The following is a 14,468-nucleotide window of genomic DNA, read 5'->3' as shown; positions in this document are numbered from 1 at the left end:
CACCCTGACCCTCAGCCCCCTCGTCTAGCCTGGGGGTGGCCAGCACATTCCACCCATGAGGCTGGGGCACAAACCACTGGAGCCCTGGGCTCAGCCCCCCAATCATAGGCTGGGACAGGAAGAGAATTGTCCTCAGCAGGAAAGACCCCACAGAGAATCAGGAACCCACACAGAATGGGCATTGAGTGAGCGGAAACACCAAGGGGGTCCCACCCCAGACCAGGCATCCGGGCACCTACGCCTCAGGCTCTCCATCCCCACCCTCCCTAGGAGTCGGGTCCTCCTCACCTGGAAATGAGTCAAGCCACACTGAGTAAATGAAACTTTATTTCCATAAATATAGGGGTAACACCCATTCAAGGATAGCTAAAAGAGGGGCTGGAGCCTCAAAGAAACTAGGCTCCCAGAGGGCACCCCAATACTGAACATAGGGACTGGGGGATCCCCAAACCTGAGATGGGCCTCACAGGCCACAGATATTCCCCAGCACTGACACTTCAAGAACGGAACCGTCCCCATAGGGGAGCCTCAGAACCCCACTCTCATGGGTGGTCCTTCCTGGGGCTTGGGAGGGCTGACCACAGGGGAGTTCAGAGAAAAGAGAATATAGGGAAAACAGAAGCTAAAAATATCCTGAGTGGCCTGGAAGGAGGCCCCTGTGGTGGGCAGGGGCTGGGTTCTCCTCCTGTACGGCCAGAGACAGGGGAGCAGCAGCAGTAGGAGCAGCCACAAGTTAAAAACCTGGTTTCTCACTTCCCAACCTCGGCTTGGGAGGATGGGAGAGCATGGAGCAACCCCCAAATGAGAGAAGAGATGGAGGAGACCAGGACTTGTCATTCACAGAGGTGCAGGGAAGGGGGCCTGGGAGCCCTGGTTGGAGGGGGGCAGTGTGGGAGCGATGAGGTGGTCACAGGCACACTAGGGCCTGATGTCCAAGGCTACCACTTGGTCTCTGGGCTGAGGAGTTCCTGAGGGACCCCTTAGGAGAGCCAAGGTTCAATGCAGGTCTCATAGAGGGTACGGTTGGAGTGCCAGACCGTGTGGGAGATCCCAGCCATCGGACACCTCACTATGGCCCCCCGGGCCAAGAGAGTCTTCAACCCAAAAGAATCATGCAGATAAACCTTCAAGGAGGGTGAAGGGACATGGAAGAAAGACACAGGGAGAGACAAAGTGAGTTCCTGCTGGTATCCCAGACCCCTTCCCCACAGGGTGAACCCTTCAGCTCACATGTCAGTGGCAGGGAGGGCCACAGACTGAGATGGGACAGTGCATGCAGAAAGGGGAAGTAACTCCAGGGGACTCACCAGTTGCTCTTCCATCTCCAAGACCGTCTCGTTTGCATCATAGAAACCAAAGAAGCTACAAAGAGATTGGAGGGTAAGGAAGAGAAGGTTATCAGGAGAGATGGAGAAAATCAAGGTGGGCTAGGGTCCTTCAGGAACGCGTGGCCTGTTGGGGACATGGGCAGCAAGGACACTCAAAATATTTAACTGGGTATCATGTACCTCATAAAGTGATGCACTGAGGATACAGCATCGCTTCTGCAGAATTCCCATCAGAAATGCATACCCTGAATCTAATCATGACAAACTAGCCAACAAACCCAAACTGAGGGACATTCTATAAAATAGCCAGCTCATATGCTTCAGAAATATCAATGTCATGGCCAGAGACTGAGGGAGCTTTCCGGATTAAAAGAGGCAAAAGAGACAAGTAAAGGCAACACGTGATCATGGGTTGGATTTTGCACTGGACATTTTTTTCTATAAGGACAATGGAGAGATTCTTGAATAAGGTCTCCAGAGTACTGTATCAATGTTCATTTCCTGATTTTGATCATTATATTGTGGATACATAAAAGAAATGTCCTGTATATAGGAAACAGACATGGACATATTGAAGTTTTAAGGGAAAGAGATATTGTGTCTGCAGTCTACTCTCAAATGGTTCATACACATCCTCCATATATATATGGGGGGTGGGGTAATGTAATGTAAACTTGGCAAAATGTTAACATTTGGGGAAATCTAGGTGAAGATATACAAGACTGCTTTGTACTACTTTGGCAACTTCTTAAGTATGATATTTCAAAATATAAAGGTCTTAACATTCTTTAAATTAAGAAGATTTAACTGGCGTGGACACTGACCAAGGATAACTAAAGAAATATCTAATAGTGTTAAGTCCAGTGGGTTATGGGAACAAAGAGGAGAGGTCACTACCCTAGTTTTAGAGCATCAACAAAGGCTTCCCAGCAATGACCTTGGACTAGGGAAGGCTGTCCCAGGCAAATGGAACAGCAAAAGCAATGGCACAGAGGTAAGACACAGCTGGGTACATGGAGGTGCTGGGTTGGAGGGCTGGATCTCATAAAGTGTAGGAGAGCAGTAGGGGCACAAAGACCTGGATTTGAACTCCAGCTCTGCCACACGCTCCCCGCTGTGTGTGGTTGATCATGCTGCTGGTCTTCTTTGCCCTATAATACCTCCTTTGTAGACAGGAACTAAAACACTGTGGTTAAGTCACACAGCCTGACCTCACCACTTACTAACTCTATGCATGTATAAATGTTATTTGAAAAGTACTTAGAATAATGCTTTGGGACATAAAGGTGCTATATAACCTTGAGCCATTATTATTTGCATAGGATTCTAGTAGATGTGAAATGAGATAAAAAGAAATCCCATCTCTAACCTTTATAAGGAATGTTACTCCTTCACTCAAAATCCTCCAAGATGTTCCCATCTCACTTAGAATTTAAAAAAAAAAAAAAAATCAAGGGCCATGGTTGGCAGGAGCCAGGGAGAAGCAGGGATGCATTTAAAGGGTTTGAGGTTTCAGTTTGGGAAGAAAAAAAAAGTTCTTGAGATAGTGGTGATGGCTACATAAGATTGTGAGTGGGTGCTTGCTTCAGCAGCACATATACCAAGACTGGAACGATACAGAGACAGACGATTAGCATGACCCCTGCGCAAGGATGACATGCAAATTTGTGAAGCATCCCATATTTAAGACATTTTTTTAATTTTTAAAAAAGAACGTGAACAGACTTGATGCCACTGAACTATACACTCAAAAAGAGTAAATTTTATACTATGTATATTTTAGGGAAAAAAAAAAGGGGGGGGCCTTACTTTGCCCTACAGAGGCTCTCTGTAACTAGCTCCCTGTACCTCCCACCTGCTCTTCACACTTCCCTGCATTCTAGGCACAGGGGCCTCCTTAACTCCTCACACCTGCCCCAGGGCCTTTGCAGGTGCTATTCATCTTCCCTGGGTTGTTCTTCCCCCAGGTTGTTGAACAACTCCTTCCCTCACTTCCTTCTGCTCAAATGGCAAATCTCCCAGAAAGACTTCTCTGGCCACTATCTTAAAAAGGCCCCTGTCGGGTGAGGGTATAGCTCTGCGGTAGACCACTTGCTTAGCATGCATGAGGTCCTGGGTTCAATCCCTAGTACCTCTGTTAAAAATAAATAAACCTAATTACAAATAAATAAATAAATAAACCTAATCCCCCCCCAAAAAATTTTTTAATAAAATAAAATAGGCCCCAGTCATACTCTAATCCCTTCCCTTACCTTACTTTATCACCACCTGGCATATATATTTACATTTATTATCTGTCTCCCCCACTAGACTGTATGGACTTCTCTTTCATTTATGGGAGCATCCCCAGGGCCTAGGAAAATGCCTGGGCACAGTGTTCAATGAGTGTTGAGTGACTAAAGTAGATCAGGTGACATTTCAGATCAGTCATGATGATCAGAGGCAGCCACATAGTACCAGGAGCTCTGGCTTTTCCTGAGGAATAGGATAGAGGGGACATAGTCCAGGTAAGTAAAAGAGATGGTAGGAAATGTGATTAAATGGCATGGAACTATATACGCATATTCTACCAAAGTCCATTTCCTGGTTTTGATATTGCGCTATAGTTACATAGGCGGCAACCACTGGGGGAAACTGAGCAAAGGCTACACAGGACCTCTCTAAACTATCTCTGCAACTTCCTATGAGCCTGTAAATATTTTAAAGTTAAAAGTTTTTACAAGGGGGGATAGTAGGGATGGAGAGGCAGTACAGTCAGCAGGGTTTAGTGACCGGCTAGCTATGAGAGGCTGGGAGATGACTCCCAGGTTTTGGTCTTGGGTAACAAGACGGATGGAGGGTGGGGGTATTAACTCAACAGAGAGTGGGAGGAGTGAGCCAGTTTCAGAAAACATATAAAAGATTGATGAGGCCTGGGGGTGTCCTGAGGCAATGTTCAAGCCACACAGTCTCTTATTACCTGGATTGCCAGGGGGTAATGACACCATCATCAGGGCCCCCAATCAGCACCAGGCGGCCCACACGAAGAAAGTTCTTCCGCCACACTGCAGGGTGGGAAGAAGAGAGCCTTAGTCAGTCATAGGGGTCAGGCCAGGTTGGAAAGGGGAACATCGGGGCTCAGAGAAGCAGAAAATGGGTCCCAGGTAGGAGCCCAGGGTCTCACCAGTGGCATTGGGATGGTCTCTTTCTCCATTGATCAGGGCCAGGAAGCTGCTGGCATTGAGGTACAAGTCATCATGGTGGGGGTCTGGGTACAAACAGCAGTTAGAAAGACAGTCAGAAGCAGGGAGAGGAGGCAAGACCAGAGGCTAAAAGAACAATCAAGAGGCTACAGTAATAGACAAGGTGAACAGTAATACAATGGTATCAATAATAGTAATTGTAAACGTGCTAGCAAACATCTTTATCTAGCACCTACCATGAGCCAGATACTATTCAAAGTACATTACATTCATTCGTTTATTTAATCCATATCTACCCTATAAGGGTATGCACTATATCATTATTTTAGATGAGGATATATAAATGTCATCATTATAAATGAGGAAAATTGAGTCACAGAAAGCCTGAGAAACTTGCTCAAAGTCACCCAGCAGGGCCAGGCTTCCAACCCAAGAAGTCTGGACCCAGTATCCGTGGTCTTAAAAACTATACGAGGCATTTGCAAACTATGACTCATTAGCCAAATCCAGTTCACCGTTTGTTTCTGTAAATAACTTTTTATTGGAACAGAGACACACTCATTCATCTACATATGGTCTATGGCCACTTTTACACTACTGCAGCAGAACTGAGTGGTTGTGGTGGAGACTGGATGGCCTGCAAAACTAAAAATATTTACCATCTGGCCCTTTAAGGACAAAGTCTGCCAACCCCTGCACCAGATTTGGCTAAGGCAGTAAGGTGATACACATAAAACGTTTTAAACAGTGCAGGTTCACACAGTAAGTGCTCAGTAAATGTAAGCCACCATCATTATTATCACTGCTGCTGGTTATGGCACAGGTGGGAACAGCAGGCCCTACCCTCCAGGATGCCCTTTCCATGGAGGCCTCCATTTGGCATGCCTTACTCACCGTGCCAGTAGTTGCAGATGGAGAATTCCTGGCCCCAGGGGCTATAGCAGATCCGGTAGAGGTTAGACCTCATGGAGGTGGGGAACAGCCACTTCAAATAGTCCGTGTCTGGCGAGAGAACAGCAGGGCCAAGTGACCCCAAACATTTGTACTCACAAAACTCAGGGCCCCCTTATGGAGCCCGCAAGTGCCCACTCACCTCCATACTGTCCCATCTGTGGAGAGGAGAGGGAGATGAAAGAATCCACATTGTGTTCATCCATCACTGAGAGCAGTGCCCGGCACACGAGGCCCCCTGGCGGCGGAACACAACATTGGGAGGGACTTAGGGACTGCCAGGCCAACAGTCCCCCCATTCCACCGGCCCCCCGACACACACAATGTACATAAAGGAAACCTGGCCCGAAGGAGGCAAGCACACCCTGTCAAAACATCCCCCATCTTGTAAGTGACAGAGCCAGAATTCCATGCTGGGGCTTCTGACTAACTCTAGGGTGCTCTTTACTGTCCCACTGTCCCTTATGTCCAAGACCGATGGGTAATGGATAAAGAAAGGGGCAGCAGTGCAGGGAGGTCACACAGAGAGATAAGACCTAGGTGCAGAAGGAGGTCAGAAAAGGAGGGCTCGAGTACCAGGGATTTGGCTGGAGGAAGGTGATTCATCAAAGAGAACACTTAGGTAAGGACTGAGCCTCAGATAGGGCTTAGGAGTTGGGGTGGGGAGAGGGTGCCTACCCTGGGAGTAGCAGATGAGATGCACCCCTTGAGGGGCCTTTGCCATGATGGGGGCCACAGCCTCTCGGAACCCTTGCACCTGTTCCCACAGGGGCCGCAAACTCTCTCTCCCATCGAAGAGATCGAGCACTGTCACCACAGTCCCGGGGTGTGTCTGCGGGAAAGGGGCAATGCCGCAACTGGGGTTGAACTACGAAGCGCCTCCACACCGCCCCCTGGCCAGCACCCATATGCCTATTGTGCCCAGCTAGAACCAGGGATCTCGGGCCCCCAACTTTCTCCCCGAGCAACTGGGCAGGCCCGGAAGGGCAGCTTTCAGTTCCCCATTCTCCTTCCCCAGCCACTGTAGACACTTCCAAAGCCCCACAACCGGGTGTCCCCTGCCAGACCTCATTGATGTATTCCAGCAGGTGGCGGAAGCTGTACGAGCTGTCAAAGAGCCCGTGTACCACGATGACCGGCTTGTAGGAAGTCCGATGGGGCGCGGGGGCTGCGGGCAGCAGCAGCAGCAGCAGGAATGGCAACAGGAACAGGAACCCTGCCGGGGGGAGCCGCAGCCCCCGGAGCCCCGGCATGCTCCCGCCTGAGAAGAGGGAGATGGGGGCCTGTGAGAGAGGTGACAACAGCCCCTCCCTTCGGAACAGACGGCTGGCAATCAAGCCTCCCCTGCCGGTTCCCACACCTTGTCACAGAATATCCTACTTTTAACTTCCTCCAGTCCTCTCCCCACAAACGTAGACGCACACCAATGCGCACCCAAGCCCCACCCCCAACTCAGCGGGTACTTTTATCTCTAGGCCCAGGATCTTCCTAATGCATCATCCTAGCCATGCACGACCGGGGTTTCGCAAGAAAAGACCCCTGAGCAGCAGCGCAGGCCCCTTTAAGTGTGCAAACTCCCACCTGGCCTTGGTCCGCGAGCCTCGCCCCGCCCGCTGTTTACTTCTCCCCAGCCTGGAACCCACGTGGGGGAGGGGAAGGGTGTAAGGAAAACGCGCGCAGGGGAATGACGGCCGGGAGGGGAGGCTGCTCGGGGTCGCGCTTAGCCGTCACGTCCGGGGCTTTCCCTAGCAACCGTGCCAGCGTCCTCCGCAACTCAGGCCCCAGACAGGAGGGGCAATGGAACAATCCATTGCGCCCTAAGAGCGGGGGAGGAAATAGGCGGAGCGATCTCTTTAGAGCGGCGGAGAGAGGGAGAAGCAGCAAACATATCCTGGGAACTGAGAGGTGGCCTCTTCAGGCCCTGCGGTACCAGCGACTCGGGGGTCCGATTTCTCGGTTGATTCACCCTACTTCCCAATTCAGGCGACCCGCAACGGAACACGGAGCTCTCTCCCCAGGGAGACGCTGGGGAAACAAACTGGGGAAAGGTAGTCCTCAGTATTTTGTCGTCCGCCAGAGTAGGGCTTAAGGTAGACCGGGCAGACCCTACCCCCAACCCCTAACCGCCCGCCCGCCCGCGCCAGGCCTGCATCTTACAACTCTCCATCCTGAAGTGCTTGTAGTGCCCTTGTCTCCAGAGACACGGAGAGTCCTCGAGGTCCCTCGAGATAAAAGTGCGGCTTGGCCCAGTTTCTTTTGCCCTACTCTACTCCACTGCCAATATACGACCCACCCCCTACCAGGGGACGGACGGCCTGTAGGGCCGCGCTGACTCACGCTCGCTTGGATTCGACCAATTGTTCGACCTGAGCGACCCTCACAATCCCCCTCCCCCCTGAATTTCGAGTTCTTTGTGGGCGGCTCCTTACTCAGACCTTCCCACCCGAATCGAACTTCTGAACTCCAGGCGTCCCGCACCTCCCCGCCTCTGACCCCTACGGACATCCTGGTGCCTGGGTTAGGGCTTTTAGTTAGCATTTTAAAACACTTCCCTTGATAAAAGGATTTTGCTGCTTATCAGAACCCCTCCCTCTGTTTACAAAGTCTTTGCCAGTCTAAATCTCCCAATAAAACCAATTTGCGCCCGAGTCATGATGATGGAGTGGCGGAAGTGGGGTTAGGGGCTCACACGAACCCCTTAGAAACCAGAACGGCGAGGATGGGGCCGTAATCTAAATCTCTGGCGCCTGGGACTGGCCCAGGCGAGCTCCTCATTTACACCTCTGTAGTCTCCTCCTGGACTCGGAGCGGAAGGACAGCTCCGGAGAACGACTGCTTCAGGCGGGTACTGGGAAGTACTAGTCTAAGGGGGGAGGATGGGGTGGGTAATAGCGACTCCGGGTAATAATGTTTTTGCAAAACGCCAACGCTGGTAAATCTCGGTAGACTGCTAATCTTCACCTCCCCTCCCCACGTACACGCTCCCGAGATGAAAAGAGCAAAATAAAAAGACTGCAATTACCGCTGTGGCCCCAGGTTGACTCAGGCAGTGGCGCAGCGTCTCGGCGGGGGTGGTGAGTGGGTGGGACTAAAGGAATGGATTGAACACTGAGGCCCCTGGAAACTCTAAGAAGCCCAATAAGCAAGGGGGAGGGGAGGGGGGACAAAGCACGTATTCCCAAACCTAGCTGCTAGCAATGAGCAGTTGATTCATCCCCTCCTCCCAAAGCGCTTCAGCTCCTTGGCCGTGGAGGAAGAAGGTATCTCTATCCCCTAAGCTTCCTCCAGTCGTACCCCACCACCACCACCACCACCACACCGCAGACCTTGCTACCTCCAAACTGCTATGAACTGGAGCCTCTCGGTTTCCCTCCCCATTCATCCCAGGCCAAGGTGGCAGGTCGAGGCCAGAACCCTGGGAACTTTCCAGGCCATCTCTGGTCTCCGCTATGCAAGCCATTTTCTCTCATACAGTTATCTCTCCTTCAGAGGGGAGAACTAAGGCCAAGGTTTGGGAGAAGATCCTGAGATCTTACAGGGACTCTGAGGGAAGCTGAGAAGGGGGAGGCCTGACTGGGGTGAACCAGACCCAGAGGGAACTGGGGTATTGAATCGACTGAGCACCTGCTTGGCTTCCTCTCATAATATAATCACTACAGCCAGTCTTGGAGGGGAAGACTCTAGAGAGTTCTTTCTCCCTCCTTCCTTCCCCTAGTCCCACCCGCCTTGCCTGGTCTTGCTTGCCTCCCTGTTTCCATGACAACTCCAAAGGAGCCCAAACTGGGGGCTTGAATGCCGGGGTGAGAGGAGGAGAGAGACCAAGCGGGGGTACGTCTGAAGCACTCCCCCTCCCTCGCCTCGGTCCCTTTAAGCTCCCCCCCCCCCGCTTTTCCTCCGCCCCCCGCCGCCACTGTCTTCATCTCTCCATCTCTGCGCTGCTGCCGGCTGCGCAATCTGCGCACCCAGACTCCGGTGCTAGCCAGGGACCCCGACTCTGGACTCCGGCTGCACGGATCCTGTCCCAGGGAGACCGCAGGCATGTCATCCGAAAAGTCAGGTAGAAAACAACAACAAAACCTCCAGCCCTCTCTACCGTCTCCGGACTCTCTCCCTACCCCTTGGCCCCAAACCCCTCCCTTACCCCTCCCTAAATGGTGGTCCTGTTTCATTCCCCTTCTGTACGGCTCTCAACATCCCCCCCCCCAAGCCCCCTCATCTTTCTATATCCCTCCCTTCTCTTCCTTTCCTCCTGCCAGTCTCAGCCTCAGTCCCTTGCCAACAACATGGGTAGGGGGGCAGGTTGAGAGGGTGAGCGAAGTACAAGAGTGCTTTAGCATCACCCGGGTACTGCATGGGCAGCATCATTGCGAGTGACAGATGGACAGATGACACTGGCTGGCATGGAGACATCCAGTGGGGAAATATGGAGAGATGAGCAGATGGGGGTTGTAAGGGGAGTAAATTCAGAGGACCCTTCTTTAACCTGCCCTAAAAGAGGTACTGAGATTCCCAGAAAGACTAGGGCACCCCTTCCCCACTGAAGGAATGGGAGAGTGGAACATGTTCTCCTGCATGTGTTTATACAACTGTTGGGCTGAGCACATGTTAACCCAGTATTGCATGTCTACCCATGTGCACACACAGGACTAGCTCAGATGGGCAAGCCCAAAGGCAGCCATAAGCCAAAAAGTGTAGAAGATTGGGTCTGCGGATTAAAGCTGTGTGCCCATTGCTGAAGAAGGGAGAGGAGCATAAGAGAGTTATGACCTCAAAACTAGATTGAAAAGAAGTGTGTGTGGGAGGGGGGTTGCTGATGGCCTAGATACAACCCCTCTCCTGCCCCAAGAATAAATGATGGCTTCTCACCCATTTCCTCTCTGTCTCTCCTATTATCTTTCCACATCCCTGACCCTCTGTGTCTCCCCCTACCCCTCCTTATCTCATCCGTCGGTCTTATCTCTCCCCATACCCTCTCCCCTGCTCACCGCCCCCCAGGCCTCCCGGACTCAGTCCCTCACACCTCTCCACCACCCTACAATGCCCCCCAGCCCCCCGCCGAACCTCCCGCCCCGCCCCCACAGGCAGCCCCTTCCTCGCACCATCACCACCACCACCACTACCACCAGTCCGGCACCGCCACTCTCCCGCGCTTAGGGGCAGGGGGCCTGGCTTCTGGGGCCAGTGCTCAGCGCGGTCCCTCGTCCTCAGCCACCTTGCCGAGGCCCCCACACCACGCCCCGCCAGGCCCCGCCGCCGGGGCGCCCCCACCGGGCTGCGCTACCTTGCCCCGCATGCCACCCGACCCTTACCTGCAGGAGACTCGCTTCGAGGGTCCACTGCCCCCGCCGCCGCCCGCCGCCGCCGCCCCGCCCCCGCCGGCGCCCTCTCATACTACCCAGGCCCCGGGCTTCGTGGTGCCCACGCACACGGGAGCGGTCGGCACGCTGCCACTGGGCGGCTACGTAGCCCCTGGCTACCCCTTACAGCTGCAGCCTTGCACTGCCTACGTGCCAGTCTACCCGGTGGGCACGGTGAGTATGGGGCAGACAGGGGCCTGGGAGGAGGACGGTGGAACAGGACCTGGAACTGGGGACACCCTGGGGGCTGGTGGGACAGAAAAACGGGGCCAGGGTACCAGGCGGTATTCTGGGGCCAAGGGAGAGGAGGGACTAAGGAAAGGCCTGGGAATGAGTGGGGCGGGGGGGGGGGTAGTGTCTGGTGGCCAGTGGAGTCAAAGATCAGGGCCTGGGAGGAGAAACAGAGCCGAGAAGTCCAGAGGAGGTTTTAAAGAAGAAAATAGCCTTCTTTCTCTGTCAGAGCTGGAAAGTTGGTGGGCTCAGATAGGGTAAGAATGACATCCTCTCCCCACAACCTTCCTTCTACAGCCCTATGCAGGCGGAACCCCGGGGGGAACGGGAGTAACCTCCACACTCCCCCCGCCACCCCAGGGCCCGGGCCTGGCCCTTCTGGAGCCAAGGCGCCCGCCGCACGACTACATGCCCATCGCAGTGCTGACCACCATCTGCTGCTTCTGGCCTACGGGCATCATTGCCATCTTCAAGGCAGTGCAGGTGTGTAGAAGGTGGAGTGGGGAAGGGAATGGAGGCGGAGTATGGAGAGGAGGGCTCACTAAGTTTGTCTTATTCCCAGGGAGTGCTGGAGATTTGGGGAAGCATCTTAGAGCTCTGAGTCGTGCAGCCAAGGTAGCAGCTCTCTGATCAGCTCTCCCCCACCCTCCCCTGCAGGTACGCACGGCCTTGGCCCGCGGAGACATGGTGTCAGCCGAGATCGCTTCACGCGAGGCCCGGAACTTCTCCTTCATCTCCCTGGCCGTGGGCATAGCAGCCATGGTGCTGTGTACCATCCTCACCGTAGTCATCATCATCGCTGCGCAGCACCACGAGAACTATTGGGATCCGTAAGGATGCCCCCAGCCCAGCCCCACCCTGCGCCCCTCGACCTCCCAAGCGCGTTTTACCGTCAAGCCGCGGATCCAATGGGCGCCCTGCGCACCCGCTTCTGGGGCCACCGGACTTCTTTACATCCTAAACTAGGCCTCCACGGAAACTCTCGCCTTGCGAGCACGCTCCGAATCCAGTTCCTCAGGAACCTCGCCAAAACACACACTATCAGGGACACCGCTTCCCGGGATCCCTGCCAAATCCTGGGCCCTCAGTCGCTCCAGGCCCCCACCCCTTCAAAATGCAGCACCCCCAGTCGAGCTCCCTGGGTCACTGCTCCGCAGCCTGGAGACAGGTCCCTAAAGCCCCGCCTCCTCCATAGGCTCCGCCCCGGCTCTGACAAAACCCCGCCTCCAGGTCGGCAGGCTCCGCCTTCTTTTTTTCCCTGCGGGGTGATTCAGTCCGGTGATTGGGTTTGTGGCGCCAGGCCTCGCCCTCAAACCGACAGACTCCTCCCCTTTACCTGGCGCAAGAGCCGAACTCGGGGGTAGCCATGCCGCAACTCTCACTCCCGTTTTTTTGCTAGTACACTTCCGTCTCTTTTCCACCCTGATACCCGCCTATTTTCTTGCTAATCCCAGAGCCTCTATCTACTTTTGATTTTTTTGGAATGAGATTTAGGGGGTTCCCAGTTTAGGGACCTTCACCCTGAAATGAAGATTACGTCCCTCTTCTCTGTAAATACTCCTTTCCTCCTATCCCAACTCCTGGGCAGTCGGGCAGAACGGAACCCAGGGTACAAATCTCCCAGTGTCGCGAGGGAGCCGGCCCGCTCCACACTCCCTGCTCCCCTTGGTAGTCCCCACCTTGTTCTGATCTGTGTGTGAGTGTGTGTGTGAATTTCTGAAAGACAACATTAAATAGACTAAGTAGATTCATCACCCGCAATTCTGAAGACTGCAGCCTTGCAAAGACCCTGCTCTTTTGGCTTTCCCTTTCACCTCCCCTTATCTCCCCTTGTGGGGTGGGGGTTGAAAAAAGAAAACTGACAAAGACAAAGCAGGAGGAGATAGATTCCCAGGACACTAGAGAAACAGACACAAATATGGGAGTGGGGGCCTCCCTAGGAATCTTACTGGGGAGGACTTTGGGGTCCATTCTTGGTGGGAATTTCTTTACCCAGCACACATTTTCCACTCTGTACCAGAATGGGCTTAGGGCTTTGGAGAGGGAGGATTTACAAGGAGACTCAGGGATCTACCCCTAGAACGCCACGAAGTTGGGTGGAAAGAAGGCAGACCATTCTGAAAAAGTTGGCCAGGGATAGGATGTCAGGAGCAGGGAAAAGATGCCAACTGCCCACAGCTATTCCTGTGTGCAGGCTGGAGGGTGGCAGACAACTTGAATTAGAGCTCTACTTGGTGTTTTGTTCCAGTGTAGGGAAGGTAAGGGAGCAAAGAGCTGTGGGAGTCTGCCTCAGTCCTTTCAGGCTGCTATGACAAAAATACTATCACTGAGTGGCTTACAAAGAACAGAAATTTACTGGAAGTCTGAGATCAGGGTGGCAGCACTGTAAGGTTTGGGTCATGTTCTGGGTTGTAGACTCATTGTATCCTCACTTGGCAGAAGGGGCTAGGGAGCTCTGTGAGGTCTCTTTTACAATCCCATTCCTGAAGGCTCTATTCTTATGACCTAAATACCAATCGCAAAAGCCCCAACTCCTAATACCATTATATTGCACATTAAGATTTCAACATATGAATTGCCAGGTGGGGCACACAAACATTCTGACCACAGCAAAGCACCAGGGAAGAGATCAATAGCCTCTCAGGTCCTTCTGGGGCTAGTTGTCCTCTCCTATCCTGAGGGCAACCAGGAGACCTGTTGGGGAGGGGAGGTGGCATAAGCAGTGGACTTGGTATCTTCAGCTGTACACCTGCAAGACAGGGTCCTATCTTGAATTCCATGCAGGTTGCTGGTGAGACAGCAGGTGTGAACGCTGAAACTCACGAAGCTTATAATCTAGAAGGAAAGCCATGCACCGAGATAGGAGACATGGGATGAGGATCTGAGGAGGAGAAATCATGGGTTCTCCTTTGGACATTTCCAGTTTAATATGCCTTCCTTACCAAACTTCTTGAAAAAACTCATGTTTGCTGCTTGTACTTCCTCAACCACCCACTCACCTCCCCTCCCTTAAATAGGGTGTATTATTGTTAGAGATGTGTCTTTCTTTCATATTCACTGCTTCCTGACCCTTTGAAATATGCTTCCACTCCCTCCTTTACTGAAACTGTTCTTTCAAATAGTATTCAATGACCAGAAGTTACCAGGAGCCAAAATCAATGGCATTTTCACAGTACTCTGCCTCTCTGAACCTTCCCATGTTTGTCCCTTGACCCTGGATTCCCGACTTCTCAGGTTCAGGGACATTTTATTGCCTCCCCACCTACCTCCACACACACCTCAAATCACCCCTCCTCCTCCTCTCTCCCCACCTGTTTTTTCTCCTCCCTTGCCTAAGTGTCTATCTCTGGATTTTTTTTTTTCCTTCTTTGAGAATTTCCCTTGAAAATATCATCCACTCCAAACTCAGACATCATTTG

General features: G+C 52.7%; 2 protein-coding genes and 1 non-coding gene across 8 annotated transcripts; 2 read left to right on the top strand and 1 right to left on the bottom strand.

Annotated features, from left to right (window-relative positions):
• Window positions 1–309: 309 nt before the first annotated feature.
• On the bottom strand, window positions 310–11,845 carry PPT2 (palmitoyl-protein thioesterase 2). 5 transcript variants are annotated; one of them, XM_074348448.1, is made up of 9 exons: window positions 11,715–11,845; window positions 6,529–6,722; window positions 6,140–6,293; window positions 5,604–5,699; window positions 5,405–5,512; window positions 4,492–4,575; window positions 4,288–4,372; window positions 1,308–1,362; window positions 310–1,124 (listed from the first exon to the last, which is right to left on the bottom strand). In XM_074348448.1, the coding sequence occupies exons 2-9, from the start codon at window positions 6,712–6,714 to the stop codon at window positions 981–983; spliced, it is 912 nt and encodes a 303-aa protein (XP_074204549.1). In that variant the 5' UTR covers window positions 6,715–6,722; window positions 11,715–11,845; the 3' UTR covers window positions 310–980. The 5 variants fall into 5 exon arrangements, with proteins under 5 accessions (XP_074204549.1, XP_074204552.1, XP_010959753.2 ...); XM_074348451.1 differs by lacking the exon at window positions 11,715–11,845 and adding an exon at window positions 8,484–8,502; XM_010961451.3 differs by lacking the exon at window positions 11,715–11,845 and adding an exon at window positions 7,043–7,195.
• Window positions 2,905–3,015, top strand: LOC123618705 (U6 spliceosomal RNA). The gene has a single exon (XR_006727160.2). It is a non-coding gene; the product is annotated as a U6 spliceosomal RNA (small nuclear RNA).
• On the top strand, window positions 9,355–12,800 carry PRRT1 (proline rich transmembrane protein 1). 2 transcript variants are annotated; one of them, XM_074348445.1, is made up of 4 exons: window positions 9,355–9,518; window positions 10,457–10,992; window positions 11,347–11,532; window positions 11,707–12,034. In XM_074348445.1, the coding sequence occupies exons 1-4, from the start codon at window positions 9,500–9,502 to the stop codon at window positions 11,881–11,883; spliced, it is 918 nt and encodes a 305-aa protein (XP_074204546.1). In that variant the 5' UTR covers window positions 9,355–9,499; the 3' UTR covers window positions 11,884–12,034. The 2 variants fall into 2 exon arrangements, with proteins under 2 accessions (XP_074204546.1, XP_074204545.1); XM_074348444.1 differs by having other exon boundaries at window positions 9,357–9,518; window positions 10,777–10,992; window positions 11,707–12,800.
• The last annotated feature ends 1,668 nt before the right edge of the window (window positions 12,801–14,468 follow it).

This window comes from Camelus bactrianus, chromosome 20 (assembly GCF_048773025.1).
Source record: "Camelus bactrianus isolate YW-2024 breed Bactrian camel chromosome 20, ASM4877302v1, whole genome shotgun sequence".
Classification (NCBI taxonomy): Eukaryota; Metazoa; Chordata; class Mammalia; order Artiodactyla; family Camelidae; genus Camelus; species Camelus bactrianus.
The sequence above is the reverse complement of the archived record's forward strand: the minus strand, read 5'-3'. Positions and strand labels throughout refer to the sequence as shown.